Source organism: Cervus canadensis, chromosome 9 (genome assembly GCF_019320065.1).
Source record: "Cervus canadensis isolate Bull #8, Minnesota chromosome 9, ASM1932006v1, whole genome shotgun sequence".
Lineage (NCBI taxonomy): Eukaryota > Metazoa > Chordata > Mammalia > Artiodactyla > Cervidae > Cervus > Cervus canadensis.
Window position 1 is genome coordinate 83,911,284 of NC_057394.1, and position 19,157 is coordinate 83,930,440.

At 40.9% G+C, this 19,157-nt stretch overlaps 1 protein-coding gene across 1 annotated transcript in view; it reads right to left on the reverse strand.

Moving 5' to 3' along the window:
• The window catches only part of PARP4 (poly(ADP-ribose) polymerase family member 4), a 70,257-nt gene that overhangs the window by 1,659 nt on the left and 49,441 nt on the right, over positions 1-19,157 (reverse strand). Inside the window, exons 31-34 of the mRNA XM_043477806.1 lie at positions 18,473-18,595; positions 11,735-13,354; positions 10,004-10,103; positions 3,851-3,983 (exon numbers count right to left, since the gene is read on the reverse strand). Of these exons, the coding sequence (XP_043333741.1) occupies positions 3,851-3,983; positions 10,004-10,103; positions 11,735-13,354; positions 18,473-18,595 (1,976 nt within the window). The remainder of the gene's footprint in view (positions 1-3,850; positions 3,984-10,003; positions 10,104-11,734; positions 13,355-18,472; positions 18,596-19,157) is intronic.

The window sequence follows — 19,157 nt, forward strand, 5'->3', positions numbered from 1 at the left end:
GAACAACTTACTTGTAAAATGTGCATAACATAAAAACTTCAAGTTTGTGTCCAGAAAATGGTGTCGGTTATTCAACTAAAGACTCAGAAAAACTGTGGGATTGCTCATTAGTATTAGTTAGCTACTTCCTCATTGTTTTGTTGTCTGCTAGAACTTGCTAGCAAACAAGTGGTGATATATACTAAAGAATATGGGGGAAACTGAAAACCTGGAGAATTTTCTCCATCTTTCTGTTTTTTTCCCCCATGAACTGGGAAAGAGCCATCAGAGTAGTGTGGTGGTTAAGAGCTGGGTTCAAATCCTGCCTCTGTGATCACACAGCACTGGTTGTGATACTGGTTTTTTGTTGTGTTGGCCAGCTGTCTTGTGGGATTTTAGTTCCCTGACTAGGGATTGAACCCCGGCCCTCAGTGGTGAACCTGCAGAGTCCTAACCACTGGATCACCAGGGAATTCCCTAGTTGTGTGATATTGTTACAGCTTTCATTTATCACTGGAAGTCTCTTTCTTCAGTTACAACAGTGATACAAGATCCTATGGGTTTGTTGTGGGGATTAACAAAAAGCATGAATTTAAAGTTTAACAGTCTCTGGCCCAAAGCTGGCAATCAATAAATGTTAGCTGAATATGATGACATGAACATACTAAATAGCTGGCATACCCAGCATGGTTAAAAAGACCCAATAATTATTAGTCTATGGACAGTTACTAACTACTAAAAGCAGCAAGATGATTTCAAATATTCTCACGAATCCAGATGGCCTCTAAACTTTGATGTTTCTACTAACATGAAAATTTTGTTAATATACCTCCAAGCAATGTGCTACTGGATTAATGTTATGTACATCATGAAGCCGAAAATATATAAAAGCTTTAAATATGCATAAATAGGAAACAAAAATTACTTAAAATATTTTTATAAAGTGCCAACAAATCATTCTGCCCATACAATAACAGTGATATGGTAATAGCATGGGTGTTATGATGTGTGATGGGATATACTTCACTGTTTTTCAAAATCTTCACTTAATAGTTTGTGCCATAACAATTCAAAAGGCGACTCAAAGTTATCAATACTTATTCCAGTGGCTATCATAGTTGGAAAGATTTAAAAAGAGGAGGTGGCTCACTGGTTGTGCCTGTAAATCAAACAGTCCCTTCCACTGGTTCTTCAAGGTATTTTTCCAGATATTCATTTAAAACATGTTGCTTTTTAAAATGAACTTATATATTACATATAGTAAACTGCTCAGTTAATTATTTTCTGAGTACCTCTTTTGTGTCTGATGATGTTGGGAGTAGAGAATTTATTATTTATTTATGGCTGAGCTGCATGGCTTGTGGGATCTTAGTTCTAAGAACAGGGATAGAACCTGGGTTGCTGGCAGTGATAGTATGGAGTCCTAGCCACTGGACCAGCAGGGAATTCCCCAGAAGTGGAGAATTTAATCAGTCCTTGTAAGAGGGTACAAACAGATCTACTCATTTATTTTAATTTTGTCTATATTATCTCTAAGAGAAGAGAACGTTTTCTTAAATGTGAAACTTAAAAATAGTTATGAATATTCTTTAATATCACAAAATATTCAGGTAATGTTTAAATTTCCCTGTCCTTTTTAAAAAGTACAATGGGTCTCGTTCAAATCGGGATCCAAATAAGGGCTACATTTGCCTCCTTTCAAACGTTCTTCCTTTTTTTTTAAATGTCCTTTAATTTATAGGTTTCACCTCTCCTCTCTTTTTTCTCTTGCCATTTATTTCCTCATATTCCAGACACTGCTGACTACATTCCCATGGTATAATTTAACATGCTCAACCTCTGTTCTCTGATATCTGGCCTTTATTAGGTAAAAAGATTTACATAGTTTCAAAGTCAAAGCCATAAAACAAAGTACATGAGAAACTTAACTTCCATCCTGTATCCTCCTTCTCCCCCAAAGAAAATATTTTATTAGTTTTGTTAGTTTTCCCCTTATCTTGCCTTTTGAAAAAACAGTGTGTATGTGTATGTGTGTGACTGTGCATGTGTGTATACACAAAACACTATACCATATGCATGGGTACAAATGCAGCTTTGGTGAGCGAGCAGGGTGTTCATACCTGCCCCCAAGGCCTCCGTGGTACCAGGCATCAGCCAAGGGCAGGGGCCCCAGAACTTGTCACACACTTGTCACATGCTGCCACATTTGAGCATAAAACTTAGGGAGGTCCCAGAATTCTAAATCTGAGCCTGGTCTTCTAGGTGGTTACAAAGTTGTATTTGTTGGGGTAGAACTTTAAATGTATTTAACTGCAAGTTTAATCTATAATCTTTAAATACTTAAGACATATAGCATGTGAGTCTCTATTTGTATTCTTGTCCCAGGCCCAGGAATTGTTAGATTTTCCAAAAGCACATACAAGCCACCTGCTGTAGTGAGAGGAGCCCTGAACCAGGACCAGGCAGCACTGTCACTCTCTGAGCCCAGCTTCCTGTGCAAACACTGTCCGACCCACACACAGTGGAAGCGCTCCAGTGAGAGGCTCCCGTGAACAGTTATCTCTGTGCTTACAGTTCACTGCAGCTTCTTACAAGGTAGTTAAGAAATGGTTGAGCCTTTTTTTTTTTTAAACTAAATAATCCATTTTCATCTTCCACATCCCTCCCCTCCATACACACACTTGTGAACTACAGCCTTGAAAAAATGTTTTCAAATAGGAAATAGTTATAAAATAGTTACTTCCAATTACTCCGTAAAAACATAGCTGATTTGTAATTGCTCAGCATAAATTACGATCCACTTTTATTCAATGTAAAAGTGGTTAAAAAAATTGTTACTCTCCAGTTCCCTTTCCCATCGGATCTGAACCCTGGTCTCAGGTAAAATCTGTGCTTATGGTGTCCGCTGTAGAGCATGTGGGCTAGTTTCAAAGAAGGTTGAATTCTCTTGGAACTTGTTGCCTCTACCCCTTGTAAAACAGGATAATCTTAGCCTTAAAGGGAGACTGTATGTGAAACGGGCAGTTTGTGTAGTAACTGCTGACTAATATTTTTGTATTTGGGAGGGGATTATCAATAGCTTTCTTGCCTCCTGATCAATATTTTTCCCCTTAAGATCTGTTACCAGTAAAGCTGTTTTCATCTATGTGGATCTAGAGTTGGGAGAGAAGCACTACATGAAAAGGCAAATGAGGAGACAAGATGCTCTTTTAGGTGGAAACACACTTGTTTTGTTTGTTTTTGCTGATGCTGCTACCTGGCATATAAATGACGAATAAAAGACTCACAGATTGAAAAAATTTGTTAAGTTTTAAAGATAAGTTCAAAGATGATTTCAAAATGTAGAGGTTTACTATACACAGAAACTTACAAAATAAAAACAAAATCATTCCCTATTAACTCCACTATTTTCTGGAATAAAAAAAATATACATAAAGACAAATTTTCCTTTAGCCTTATACATAATGCTTTAGGACTTGGGGTGCTATTTATGAGCACCTGAAGTTGCTTCCTGGCCTGTTCTCCGCCCATGTCTTGCTTATTACAACAAGAAATCCACTGAAAGAGTTCGGTTGCTGACTAGGGTACCTAATAGGAATGTAATTCCCCATAGCCTAAACAATTTCTTTTCATGATTAAGATAATTCTGTGGGGAGGAGGGGCATCATTATTAATTTAGGAATTACTCTCCATAATTATTACACTGGATCCATAAAACAGGACCATAAAAACCTGGCCAACACACATACACTTGCTACAGCTGCTTTTGCTCATGATGAAAACAAACAAGATGAAACAAACAGGCTGAGGGCAAATAAATAAGCAAATATAATAAAAGAAATGACTGAAAATATAAATGAAGTAAAGTCACCTGGGAATGGAAGCATCGTCCAGTCTCATCAGCGATTTGATGATTATTCCCTCCTGTTCCAACTTGGTGCGGAGGAACTGCAGCACTAGAAACGTGGCGATCAGGTCTAGAAGGTGCTCTCTTCCTCTTACACCTGGAAGTGAAGCATTCGTTTTTGTCCGTTAGAGACACTGCATCCCAAACGGTACCTGTTTATAACAGTTCTGTTGAAGAATTACTTTAATATTACTATTAAACCATAACACATTAGCACATCATAAAACTCTGTAATACTTACCAAGGTCCTTAACTAGCCAGCTATTTAAATAGAAAAGGAGGGCAACTGGAACAAGTGTCTATCATAATATCCTGATGGTTGTTAGGAAACTGAATTCCATCCAAAGTACCCCCTGCACCCTAACTTTCCACACAACCAAAGATGTGCGAAGTTCACTGTAAGAAATTTAGTTTCTAGGCTCCTGCTGCAAATACCTCAGAGGAATAAACCTAAGCATACAACAGATGAACAACTGATACATTGATTAGACCACTGTATTAATATCAAATTATTCCTAGTGATCAGTAGTCTTGGAATAGACTTTCTAGCACTGCTCGTGCCTTGGGTGCCCTGTCAGTAAAACAAAATTTAGATAATTTTCATGTTCCTGTAAATGCTCTGCTTGACCAGAAGCACCACACACTCAGGCAGTCAAACGTGCAACTCTTAAGTCAGCTCCCAGGCTCTCTGCTTATTTTCTTGTTCCTGGGTCTTTCTGTGAGGTCGGACATGCACCAGTCAATCAGAGGCACTTCCTGTCCCCGGCCGCCCCTCCTATAAAAGCGAGCAGCCCCTTTCCTTACTGTGCCTTCTCTGGGCTCGAGACTGGAGTCTGCCTGCTTCATGAAGTGTGAGATTACAGACTGTTTGCTTCTCAAGATTAATAAATTGCTCCCTTTGATGATTTTAACAGTACATACAGGTAACCGGTGTCCTTATCCAAATCAAGATATTTTACTCTATTATGAAAAATACCAACATTGAAAATGAGTGCTTATATCTACTGAGCCCAGAAATTGACCCATTTTTATTTTCTAAAGGCAACCTATGTATCTGAGATGACTTTATACAAATATTTTGATTTTAAATATTGTTACTTTTCCAATCCCAAACTTTGTGAAACCAAACTTTCCACAGGCTTTTTGGGTTCAAAATAAGCCACCTGAGAATCTGTCACTTTGGTGAAAAGCTAAAGGCAATCAACACTTAGGAGACTCAGGAAAAGCTTTTTACTACATCCCCCACCCGCAACAGTCTAAAATAAATTAGGAGAGGGGCTGTCTAACAGGAAGAGAGCTGTTGCCAGTCTTCCATTGAGAGACTGAACGCCAGACAGTGCAAATATCTGTCTACCACACATTCTTTCCCCTCACCTGACCATAAACTGCCCGTTCCCCACCCTCCAGGGAGCCCTACAGCCCCTGTCCCTCTCCCTTGCTCAGCTGCCTGGCTGCTTTTTGAGTCTCAGATGTTTCTCTGGCTCCCATACATACACGTACATATGCACGTATGTAATTCAAGTTGTTTCTCTCTTGTTAACCTTTAATTACAGGGGAGTCTCAGCCAAGAACCAGAAGAGGAGAGAGAGAGTTATTTTTCCTCTCCTACAATCTTCATCATCATTAGAGTAACAAGAGAAAGAAACAACTTGAATTCCATATATGCCTATGTACATGTGTGTAGTTTCCCAGGTCAATTAACTGTTTCCAAAATGTCTGATATGTAGCACTGTTTGCATTACCACAACATAGTCACTTAATGGTTTTTTAAAAAAATTTGAAGCATACAGAAAAGTAGAAAAAATAATATGATGAATATTCCCATCACCTCATAGCTTACCTACTCTTAACAGTTTTCCAAGCTTTGAATTTTTCTCTTTTCTTTAATAGAAAGAAAATATTTTAAGTTTGAAGCCCCCCTTGTATATGTTCTCCAATCCATCTGCTTACACTCCAACCTTCCCTCAGCTTTTCAAAAGTAAACACTCTTCTGTTCTGGGGACTGACATTCCTGTGACGTACACTGCTTGTGAAAGTGATTGTCGATGACTACGAACAATTATATGCCAAGAAAATGGACAACCTAGAGGAAATGCCTGCAAGGCAGGAGACCTGGGTTCTATCCCTATGTTGTGAAGATTCCCTGGAGGAAGCATGGCAACGCACTCCAGTATTCTTGCCTGGAGAATCCCCATGGACAGAGGAGCCTGGAAGGTTGCAAACCATGGGGTTGCAACGAGTCGGACACGACTGATTAACTAAGCACAGCACAGAGGAAATGCAAAACTTTCTAGCAATATATGATCTCCCAAGACTGGATCTCCCAAGTGCTGTATTCAATATGCCAGCAAATTTGGAAAACTCAGCAATGGCCAAAGGACTGGAAAAGGTCAGTTTTTCATTCCAATACCAAAGAAAGGCAATGCAAAAGAATGTTCAAACTATTGCACAACTGCACTCATTTCACACGCTAGCAAAGTAATGCTCAAAATTCTCCAAGCGAGGCTCCAACAGCATGTGAACTGAGAACTTCCAGGTGTTCAAGTTGGATTTAGAAAAAGCAGAGGAACCAGAGATCAAATTGCCAACATCCACTGGATCACACAAAAAGCAAGAGAATTCCAAAAAAACATTTACTTCTGCTTTGTTGACTACGCTAAAGCCCTTGATGGTGTGAATCACAACAAACTGTGGAAAATTCTTAGAGATGGGAATATGAGACCACCTTACCTGCCTCCTGAGAAACCTGTATGCAGATCAAGAAACAACAGTTAGAACCAGACATGGAACAACGGACTGGTTCAAAATTGGGAAAGGAGCATGTTAAGGCTGTATTGTCTCCTTGCTTATTTAACTTAAATGCAGAGTACATAATGCGAAATGCCAGGGTGGATGAAGCACAAGCTGGAATCAAGATTGCTGGGAGAAATATCAATAACCTCAGATATGCAGACACCACCCTTATGGCAGAAAGCAAAGAAGAACTACAGAGCCTCTTTATGAAGGTGAAAGAAGACAGTTAAAAAGCTGGCTTAAAACTCAACATTCAAAAAACTAAGATTATGGCATCTGGTCCCATTACTTCATGGCAAATATATGGGGAAACAATGGAAACAGTGAGAGACTTTATTTACTTGGGATCCAAAATCATTGCAGATGGTAAATGTAGCCATGAAATTAAAAGACGCACACTATTTGGAAGAAAAAAGCTATGACAAGCCTAGACAGCGTATTAAAAAGCAGACATTACTTTGCCAACAAAGGTCCATCTAGTCAAAGCTATGGTTTTTCCAGTAGTCATGTATGGATGTGAGAGTGGGACCATAAAGAAGGCTGAGTGCCGAAGAATTGATGCTTTGGAATTGTGGTGTGGAGAAGACTCATGAGTCCCTGGGACTGCAAGGAGATCAAACCAGTCAATCCTACAGGAAATCAATCCTGAATATTCATTGGAAGGACTGATGCTGAAGCTGAAGCTCCAATAAATACTTTGGCCATCTGATGGCAAGAGGCAACTCATTAGAAAAGACCCTTATGCTGGGAAAGATTGAAGGCAAGAGGAGAAGGGGATGACAGAGGATGAGGTGGTTGTATGGCATCACTAACTTAAAGGACATGAGCTTCAGCAAGCTCCAGAAGGTTGTGAGGGACAGGGAAGCCTGGTATGCTGCAGTTCATGGGGTCGCAAAGAGTCAGACACAACTAAGCCACTGAACAACAAGAAGACTGAATCAGGAAGAAAAGTAGAAAATATCAACATATCAATTATCAGTAATAAGACTGAATTAGGGGGGAAAAAAAACACACCAAAAACCTCCCAACAACAAAAGTCCAGAACCAGACAGCTTCACAGGTGAATTCTAGCAAAACATGTAGAGAAGAGTTAACATCACGGTTCAGTATCCACACACTGATCAATGTGTTCAACAAATCGAGGAATAAAGATCATAATATCATCTCAATGACTGCAGAAAAAGCTGGATTGCTTATTAAAGATCTTATTTTTTAATTTAGGCATTTATCTCTATGAACTTATCTCTCAGAACTGCTTTTGCTGCATCCCATAAATCTTGGTATGTTGTATTTCCATTTTCTCTTTTCTTTCCCATGGGATTTCCCAGGCAAAGATACTGGAGTAGGTTGCCGTTCCCTTCTCCAGGGGATCTTCCTGACCTAGGGACCAAACCTGCACATCTTGCATTGCAGGTGGATTCTTTACCACTGAGCCACCAGGTGACAGAGGAGCCTGGCAGGCTACAGTCTGTGGGGTCGCAAGAGTAGGACATGACTTAGCAACTAAACAACTATAACCACCACCACAATTTCCATTTTCATTTGTCTCAAGGTATTTTTTTATTTCTCTTTTGACCCACGTTTTCTTCTGTAACATGTTGCATAATCTCCACATATCTGTGAATTTTTCAGTTTTCCTTGTGTCCTTCTAGGACTTTCATGGTTTTACATTTGTTCTGGTGGATCCTCTGAAGGCTTTGCTTTAGGCCTTGTTAGGGTGGGGCTGTTCAGTTTTTTTCCCTCATCCTGTTGGACAGTTCTTGATCATGAGATAACATACAGTCTTTATGGCTCTTCTAGGGTTTCAGTGGAAAGCCTGAGACATTTAGCAAGTCTAATTTGCTATAATCTGAACACTAAATCCTGTCTTCCCAACACTTGGTGACAGCTGAAATCTCTGCTCAGCCCTCTAGCTTCCGGATTGTTGCTTTTTTCTGGACTTCTTGAAGGCATACTGGTGTATCTATGGGTTAGGGGACAGCCAAGGATCTGAGGGACGTGTGTGTGCATAAGTCAGATTTTTTTGTTTATTATGTCATTCCATACAATTTTAAGTGAACAGACATTGAGAAAATCTACTGGGAGTATTACACAGATGATGCCAATATTGATGAGAATGTTTTGCATAAGGTAAGAACAGGGACCACTATCATCCCCTGAAATGTGTACATTCCATACAAAAAGAATAAATAAAGTTTACTGGCATTTAATTAGCATTATTCTTGGCAGTCTATGAACTATGATACGCCTGAACAATTGCAGATTCTTCAGAGCAAAACAAAGCATTTTCTTCCACTAGCAGATGTAGCAGTTTGTTTCTCTAAAAACAAGCAAATAAATCAACACAACAAAAACAACACACACAATCCCAAAACAAAAGTTGAAGGAGCTTTCAATGCAGCTTTCAGAGCTCCCTGCTCTGCGGTCCCCTCCATTAAGGATTCTCCCCTTTAATTTCGAGGTGCTCTCAGCCTCAAACGCTGACCCCTGTGCCATCATCCCATGAACCCTTTCTGTTTCAGTTCTAACCTCCATGTGCCTCATGAACTGAGAAGCGCCTTCAGGTGAAAAGGTGGATAAAAGTGGAGCTCACCTAATTTGTTTCTCTTCTTTCAAGGTTTGTGTCCCTGATAGTTTCTGCCTGCTTCTGATTATATTCCAGGCCTTCAGAGAGTGGTTTTAAAATATTTTGTCAAGGGTTAATAAATGTTATTGGCAGGAGTTAGTCAGCTCTTCTTTCACTCCAGAAACTAGAACACCCTGCCCGTGCAAGTTTTCGTCATTACATTTGGTCTAGCGCAATTTAAAGAAGTGCAATTCAAAGAGTACATTTCCCAGCTCCCTGTGTTAGTATCTGGGTGGGGCTCAGAGGCTCATCCTTGCCACATTTTCTCTCTCTCCCTCTGGTTTACCAGGTGGATGATGCCAGAGTAATCTTTTCTTCTTTCCTTTTCACCAGGAATTAACTGTAAAGACACATGTTGATGACGGTCGAATTGCAGTATAGAAGGAGTCTACATGTCCAAACCGCTGTGTGGAGCGGGACTTCCCTGAGGACCAACACCTGACTGTGAGGTGCACGTGAAAGCGATCTTTGTGTTTAGGCTACTTGCATTTTTGACAGCAGTCATTGCTACTTATGCTAATAGATCTGCACAGGTAGTATCCTACTTAATGGTAAAGATGACTAGAAACTAGTCCCATCCTTTGATGATTAACAAATATGATCCCTTTCACAGGTAACAAATATATTTGGACACTGGTTTACAAAAATGTGTAACATTTAAGAGTATGACATTTATAAATAGAAAAATAGTGACGTACCTAGAGATCGAATGCCTTTTTGTTCAAGAAAGTTGTTTAAAATATTTGTATTAAGTTTTAATATAAATCCCAGTTCTTGTGTAAGTTTCCAGCAGCCATCCTACGAAATTAAGAAAACAAAATTTCAGCCACATTATTAAAATTTCATCACATGAGTTATGTGATGAATAATATGTTTTCAACTCAGGGAATTAAGACATCTTTACTCTAAAATCAAAGTTCTTCACATGCAAACACAGTATTATTGGGAATCTCATAAATACTATGGACAGTAAGTATTATATCTGGTGGCATTTGTAATAAAGCAGTAGAGAGGTTCATGTATGGAGATTTTTTAAAATAGTATACATTTTTTTCTTCTAGTAATTCTTTGAAACAATGTTTCTCAAACTTTTAAATAACATGGTTCCTTTTGTTCAACATTAAAATGTGTCCTTATGAAGAAATATGAAAATGACTCTTTTCCACTAAAGATAAAATTATGTTGAACATGCTCTTTGAAACTACTTTCCTTGTGCTCACAGACCCTGCCCACTCCAGCTAAGATGGATCTTCATCACATGCTTACAGAAGTATTGCAAGCCTAATCCTGGGGATTCTAACCGAGAAGCAGACAGACTCCAGGTCCAAGGTGAACTAACACAGGGCGTGGAGGAAGAGGTGGGATGCAGGTAAGCACATGGGTGAGAGGATCTATGGCAACAATTTGAAAACTAACAGGAGTGACAGAATGTGCCAGCCGGCCCTCACCCAGTATGGAGTGCTGTTTTCTTATCTTGTGAGCCGCTTCCTGTGAAGTACTGTCACTGAACCCACTGTGCAGATGAGGACGCTGAGGTACGAAAACTTAAGCAAGTTGTCCAAAGTCACACGGCTGACAAGCAGTAGCGGCAGGACCTAACCCCCAACACTCTGGCTCAGAGAGTTGCTGCTCCCACATGCGCTTCTCCAGCTGGGGGCTGCTGGCAGCTGGTCTACCTTCTGAGAGCTGGACACTTTTATTACTCCCACTGCGTGGATGACTGAAAGACTGACTTGCCCTGGATCTCAGAGTGGAAGGGCTGGGACTTGAACTGACACTAAACCAAGTTACTTTTCTACTTTACTATACTCTTGCCTGGAAAATTCCACAGATGGAGGAGCATGGTAGGCTACCATGGATGGGGTTGCAAAGAATTAGACATGACTGAGCGATTGAGCATATTACATCAAAACAACTTAATTACAGATATAACATTGGGTCTTAGTACCAGTGCAAGAACTAAATTTATAGAGTGTGATTTACCTTCACAAATGGAATGATAATGTCTAATATAAGATCACATGTTGAGTCACATTCCTGTGAACTTTAATATTTAGAGTGTACTTACAACACTTGTGCTTTACTTCGCAATGTGACAATTGTTGTGAACTGCAGTTCAGAAGTTTTAGAACCTAGGAGATTAATGTCTTACCCCAGGACCCACTCAGGGATGCTGACCTTCAACTGAGGAATGTTAACACTCCCTTCTGATATTCTGGCCTAACAGTTAAAAATAGATAGGTAAGAACCAGCTATCCTCAAGCATGCTGTTTGCTCAGCTGGCTTCTCATTGAAGGAAGCTGCGTTCTGGCACAGTTCCTCATGTCAGTGTGGACCAGCAGCAGTCTGGTGAGTAGCTACTTTGTGTAGCACCATCCTGAACTTTGAAGCTAATTAAGCACAGATATATGGAGAGATAAGACTAGTACCTTGGTCTGAAGCCTGAAGAGTTCAGTTGAAGGCACATAATTCTTCCAGCTTGCTTTGCCAACTAGGCCATCCTCATCTTTTTGTGCCTGAGCGCTTGCAGTAAAGCCACTTATCAGGTCATATTTTGCCAGCTTTTTAAAAATCCTATTTGTCAGAAGTCCTGCTGTCTTATCACTTTCCGTTTCAGAAGAAAGTTCAAAAAATGAACAATCATATTGGAGGGAGTCTAATGACAGAGGTTCATCATACACAGCTAACAGAGTAACGTCTGGCCAGGCATCCTCAGCAGGGCCAGATGGAGCCACTGGCAGCTTGTAACTGGCACTCCTAGGAGCTGGAGTATGGTGAGAAGGAAGAGGAGAGGAAAGAGGGGGAGGAGGAATGCCAAGCCCCTGAGATAGAGGGTGAGCAGGGGGAACAATTCCCCCAGATAGAGGGGGAAGAGGAGGAGGAGGAGGAACACCTACCCCCCCAGGTAGAGAGGAAGGAGGGGGAACAATCCCCCCAGATATAGGGGGAGGAGGGGGAACAATTCCCCCAGATAGAGGGGCAAGAGGGGGAGGAGGAGGAACACCAACCCCCCCAGGTAGAGAGGAAGGAGGGGGAACAATCCCCCCAGGTAGAGGGGGAGGAGGGGGAACAATTCCCCCAGACAGAGGGGCAAGAGGGGGAGGAGGAGGAACACCAACCCCCCCAGGTAGAGGGGAAGGAGGGGGAACAATCCCCCCAGGTAGAGGGGGAGGAGGAGGAACAATTCCCCCAGATAGAGGGGGAAGAGGGGGAGGAGGAGGAACACCTACCCCCCTAGGTAGAGAGGAAGGAGGGGGAACAATCCCCCCAGGTAGAGGGGGAGGAGGGGGAACAATTCCCCCAGATAGAGGGGGAAGAAGGGGAGGAGGAGGAACACCAACCCCCCCAGGTAGAGGGGGAGGAGGGGGAACAACCCCCCTGGGTAGCGGGGGAGGAGGGGCAGGGGAAGAAAAGACAGACCCCACGAGTGGACTAGGGAGAAGACCTGTAGAAGGACAGGAAACAACACACAGCTGAACAGGGCGGACACCGAAGCCTGTGGCAGCCCCTTGATCAGTTCTGGGCAGCTGTGACCTGGAGCTATACGAGGCCCTGGGAGCAGCAGCAAGTCGCAAGGGTGGGCCCTGGAGATGTGGCCTGGAAAAAGACGCCATGTCCAGGGAAACGTTGGCACCACTGCCCATCTCCAGGTACTTCTTAGGGGAACCGAAGTGTTTGGGACTAGCTGGAGAACCAAACAGTGCTGAGCTGGGATGATGGTGGAAAGCAGAGCCAACACGGAGGGGTGCAGTTAAGAAGGTAGGGGCAGTAGGAATGTCAGAAACGGCTGTTTTCTGTGAGATGGCTTCTGTGAATTGTGGTTTAACTTCTGTTTGTTTAGATGACTCCATCGGACCCAAGCCCCAGGGCTCCTCCGCATTCCTGAAGACAGAACTGACCGCTTCAGATTCTTCCAGGGCATCGAAGCTAAAAGCTTCAAAATCTTCAGAAAGTCTCATGTTAAGTGCTGAACGTTTCTTTTCAGTCCAACATTTAAGTTTACACTTACGTTTGGATTCTTGCTTCCATTCAGAGGATGCTGAAAGAGTCTGCCAGAAAGAGAAGTGACAATATAAGGAAGGCACAAGTCAAGGGGATGACGATCAAGCAGCCAGGCTTCCTGGAGCTGACCTCCCAGCACTGATGAAACTGTCTGTCCCAGGGCACTGAGAAGACCAGACACTCAGGGTCACTTACCTATAGTGCCCTCATTTATAGACACAGAGTTGGAGAGCTGGAGACAACGTCAGCGGTAAATACACTAAATATCTTAATCCCTCTCTGTTCTTAGAATCACAGAATTTTAAACACCCCTTATTTTCCACAAGAGGAAACTGAGGACCATAAAAGGGACTTGTCAAAGACTTGACAATAAGCAATATTATAGTGTCAAATTAGTCCTAAAATGGGCTTTCCAGGTGGCACTGGTGGTAAAGAACCCACCTGCCAATGCAAGAAACATAAAAAGATGTGGGTTCAATCCCTGGGTTGGGAAGATCCACTGGAGGAGGGCATGGCAACCCACTCCAGTATTCTTGCCTGGAGAATCCCATGGACAGAGGAGCCTGGTAGGCTATAGTCCAAGGGGTTACAGAGAGTTGGACACAACTAAAGCAACTTAGCAGCCCTAAAATAAATGATAGAATGAAATTATTCCAGTCTTTTATACTGCTTTATAGCAATATTAAGAAACGGAGAAAACTGAAAAAAAATCTCCAAAGTTTTAAAGTAATGTCTTTTACACTAGAATATGAAAATGTATAAAAAAAAGAGAATGAGGGATGCTCTGTCACTACTATTATCTGAATAAATTTTAAAGAGTATTCCTTAAAATATGCATGTAAATAAAATCAAATTTTATATGAATTACTAGTCCTTGAGATATTTTAGAAATAATCAGCTTTTAGTTTTACCAATGTATTTTTTGTTTGTTTGTTTTTTTTTTTTAGTTTTACCAATGTAAAGGAGTTTTGTTTTGTTTTTTTAAAGGAGTAGTCCCTTCCCAGTTCAGACAAATGTGTATATTTAAATAATTAATGGGGCTTCCCTGGTAGCTCAACTGGTAAAGAATCTTCCTCCAATGCAGGAGATCCCAGTTCAATTCCTGGGTTGGGAAGCTCCCCTGGAGAAGGGATAGGCTACCCTCTCCAGTCTTCTTGGGCTTCCCTTGTGACTCAGAGGGTAAACAATCTGCCTGCAATGCAGGAGACCTGGGTTCAATCCCTGGGTCGGGAAGATGCCCTGGAGGAAGGCATGACAACCCACTCCAGTATTCTTGCCTGGAGAATCCCCATGGACAGAGGAGCCTTGTAAGCTACAGTCCATGGGGCACACAGAGTCAGACATGACTAAGCGACTAAGCACAGCTCAGCACATATAATTACTACTGCACGACACAGGACAAGACACACATTTCAAAATAAGATTTACAAACGCATATCTGGTTAAATTTTTCTCAATTAGATGAGCAAAGCGAAAAAAGAGCAAGTGATGGACCAGACCCTTCAGATATTGAAGACTTTTATAAAATTACAATTATAACAGACTGATCTAGGAAACAGAATACAGGGTCCAGCAACAGATCCTAACACATATGGGGAGTTAGGAGATGATAAAGACAACAAAGATTGCTCAAATCAATTCGAGGAAAAGAAGATTTATTTAATAAGTGGTGCTGGGGAAAGTCGGAAGTCATCTGGAAAGGAATAAAGTTGTTCCCATATGTCCTGTCTTATACCAGGAAAGATTCTGATTGGATGCAAATTTCAACATAAACATGAAGCCATAAAACTATTTAAAGAAAGAAATCATGGGAAATTTTTAAAAAGCATAATATGTGAAGGAAAGATTTCTACGCATGACAAAAGACAAAGCAATACAGAACAAAGAAACCCAAAGATGAAAAAGCTTGACTGCATTAAAATACCTGCATGACAAAATGATGATAAGCAACATCAAAATACAAATGGCAAACTGAGAAACAAATTTTTGCAACTAGTATCATAAAGGCCTAATTTTCTTAAAAAATACAATTTTCCTAAAATAAATAAGAAAATGACTAATCTCACAATTTAAAAAGGTAAAAGACATTAATGGACAATACCTAGAAAAGATGAATATGTGGGCTCTTAGGAATATGAAAACATGTTCCTTTTCATTCATAAAGAAATGAAAATTAAAATATCACTAATATGCTTTTAACCTATCAGATCTGTACAGATCAAAAATTTGAATAATATACTGGGTTAAAGAGAGAATAAAGTAACAGCCTCTCAAGTGCTGCTGATGGGAGAGAGAACTGATATAACCTATGTAGAGGCAACCTTTCAGGTGGCGCTAGAGATAAAGAATCTGCCTACCAATGCAGGAGATGCAAGACAGGCAGGTTTGATCTCTGGATTGGGTAGATCCCCTGGAGTAGGAAATGGCAACTCACTCCAGTATTCTTGCCTGGAAAATTCCACGGACAGAGGAACCTGATGGGCTACAGTCCATGGGGCCACAGAGAGTTGGACACGCAAAAAGGCAATTTGGTTAGAGCTAATTGGAGATCAGCCCTGGGTGTTCATTGGAAGGACTGATGTTGAAGCTGAAATTCCAATACTTTGGCCACCTGATGAGAAAAGCTGACTCATCTGAAAAGACCCTGATACTGGGAAAGATTGAGGGCAGGAGGAGAAGGGGACGACAGAGGATGAGATGGTTGGATGGCATCACCGACTCAATGGATGTGGGTTTGGGTGGACTCCTCGAGTTGGTGATGGACAGGGAGGCCTGGCGTGCTGCGGTTCATGGGGTCGCAAAGAGTTGGACACGACTGAGTGACTGAATTGAACTGAACTTAATTGAATTATATATTCAAAATAGATTTATTTGGGTATAATTGACATACACAGCTTTATCTTAGAGTGATGAGTTCTGGAATAAATAAACATCCCTGAGACCATTGTCACAATGAGGGGAATGACATATTCAGCACACATTCCTTTAGTGTGCCCTTTTGTGATCCATCTCACTCCTCCTCCTTGCTTTCTGTAACTTCAGATTGGTTTGCACATATTTTGTGTCAATGGAAGCTTACAGCTTCCATTCTTTGTTTGACTTTTACTCAGTATAACTGTCCTGACATGTATGTATGTTGTTGTATATATCAATGGTTAATTCTCCTTTTTAACCTTTTTTTGAGCTACAGGACTTCCCTGTAGCTCAGGTGGTAAAGAATCTGCCTGCAATGCAGAAGATCTGGGTTCAATCCCTGGGTCGGGAAGATCCTCTGGAGAAGGGAATGGCAATCCATTCCAGTATTCTTGCTTGGAGAATTCCATGGACAAAGGAGCCTGGCAGGCTATAGTACATTGGGTTGCAGAGTCAGACACGGCTGAGAGACTAACACTATTTCTCCTTTTTACTGCTGAGTAGTTACTCTTGTAAGGCTGTACCACAATTTGTTTATTCATTTATCTCCTGATGGTTGTGTCCAACTTCTGGCTGCTACAAGTAAAGCCGCAATGAATACTCATGCACGAGTCTTTGTGTAAACATATACTTTCATTTCATTTGGCTGGGTCAAATGATAGGTGCATAGTTAACTCTTTAAGAAACTGAAAGTTTTCTAAAATGATCTTCTGCTTATTTTTTTTACTGGGTTGTTTTCTTATTATCGGATTGTAAGATTTCTTTATATATTTTAGATAAACATATTTGTCAGATATGTTTTGCAAACATTTTCTCCCAGTCTGTGGTCTGCCCTTTCATTTTCTTAACAGTGTCTTCTGAAAAATAAAAGTTTTTGATATTAATAAAGTCCAGTTAACCAATTTTTTTTGTAGTTTGTTCTTTAAATTTAGGAAAGTTTTGTACAACCCTAGTTCATTAAGGTTTTCTCCTATGTTTTCTTCCCAGAAATTCAGGTTTCAGTTATTACATTCAAGCCAATAATCAGTCAATCTTTTTATATGGAGTGAGCTAAGGGTAGAGGGGTTTTGTTTTGTTTTTTGGTACATGACTATACAATCTTTTCAGAATCATTTTTTGAAAAGATCGTTTTCCCCCACTGAATAACCTTGGTACCTCTGGAGACAATTGGCCCTATATATCTGGATATATTTCTAGATTCTCCACACTGTTCCAATGGTCTAGATGTCCATTTTATGTTAATACCACACTTTCCTACTTACTGTGGCTTTATAGTAAGATATCAGATGGTGGGTGTAAGGCCTCCAACCTCTTCTTCCTTTTCAAAGTTGTTTTAGCTAGCCAATATCCTTTACATTTTGTTCTTTAGTTGCCAAGTCGTGTCAGACTCTTTGCAACTCCATGGACTGTAGCCCACCAATTGTAGGCACCTCTGTCCATGGGATTCTTCAGGCAAGAATACTGGAGTGAGTTGCCATGCCCTCCTCCAGGGGATCTTCCTGACCCAGGGATCAAACTGGTGTCTCTTATGTCTCCTGTGTTGGCAGGCAGGTTCTTTAGCACTAGGGCCACCTTGGAAGCACATAAATTTTTTCCCTTGGATTTTAAATCCTTAAATATTGGCAGTTTTACTTCTTTAACTTGGATACTCCAGAGTCTTACTACCACTGTTTTGTTTCTTTGCTTTTGTATATGCCTTCCAGGTTTTATTTCCCTGGAGAAGGGAATGGCAACCTACCCCAGTATTCTTGCCTGGAGAATTCCAAGGATAGAGGAGCCTGGTGGGAGTCCACGGAGTTGCAAAGAGTTGGACACAACTAGTGACTAACATTTTCCAGTTTTTATTTAAGTTGTGCTTCCCAACTTCTATTATGTGGACACAAAGGCCACAGCATAAAGCACCACAAACTTTAATAAATATTGGTGGTGAAGTTAGATGATTAAATAGGCTTTTATCACTACTTTCAGGATGAACTGCCTGTCTCTCTTAGAGGGAAGGCCTTTGGCTTCCTGAACCACAGTTTGCCTGTAACCACAATTGTTCCTCTTTGCACTTTATAGCTACATTTGTAAATGGAGCCTTTCTCAGTAACGTAACAGCATTTTAAAACATGTGCAAAAGTTCCCCATCATCAGGCAGACATCGGTATCTGCGTATACAGATCAAAAGGGTGCTATTTTAGCGAAGGGGTCCCCTTACCATCATAAAAGCATGAACACACAGTATCAATTGATTTGTAATCAACACTCACCTGCATCCTGCTGGCATCTGGTTGTTCCCCCTGCCAGCTCATGTATGGCAAAAAATCTATGTCTTCTTTGGCAATAAGTTCCAAAGTATTTGGAATATCAGGAGAAAGTGACTCATTACCATCCTATATTAAATCACAATCAGGTAAAGAGAAAACAGACATTATCATATTAAATTATTATTATAAATTCTAAAGCCTCACGAATGTTTGGTTTAGAATATGTTTGGGGGTCGGACTGGATCCTGTGTCCTGGGAGAGAGGATGGTCAGGTTGGGGTGAGGGTCCCCTTCACAGAGCACCCGCTGGGTGGTGCTACATCAAGTGCCTTGGCGGGCTCTCCTCTCAAACTGTGTAGGAGAAAGGGCCACTCATAGGGTAAGGGGAGCCCAGGCCTCTCTTATTTTTTGAGGGTCAAGAATTAATAAAAGTGAGAAATGCCAAAAATGTAACAAATTGTAGTATATCTTAAAATTCACATATTCAACTATTTGTTACACTTTTGACATTTCTCATCTTTATTAATTGTGTACTAATTCAACTATAACATTAAAATAACAGCACAGGTAACTCATGCAGAGATCACACGAGCCCTGTGCTCTGCGTGGATGAGAGGCCCATGGACGCATGGGCCACCAGTGTCAGTGAAGGCAAGAGCCATCTTCTTAGCACGCAAATATAGATAAAA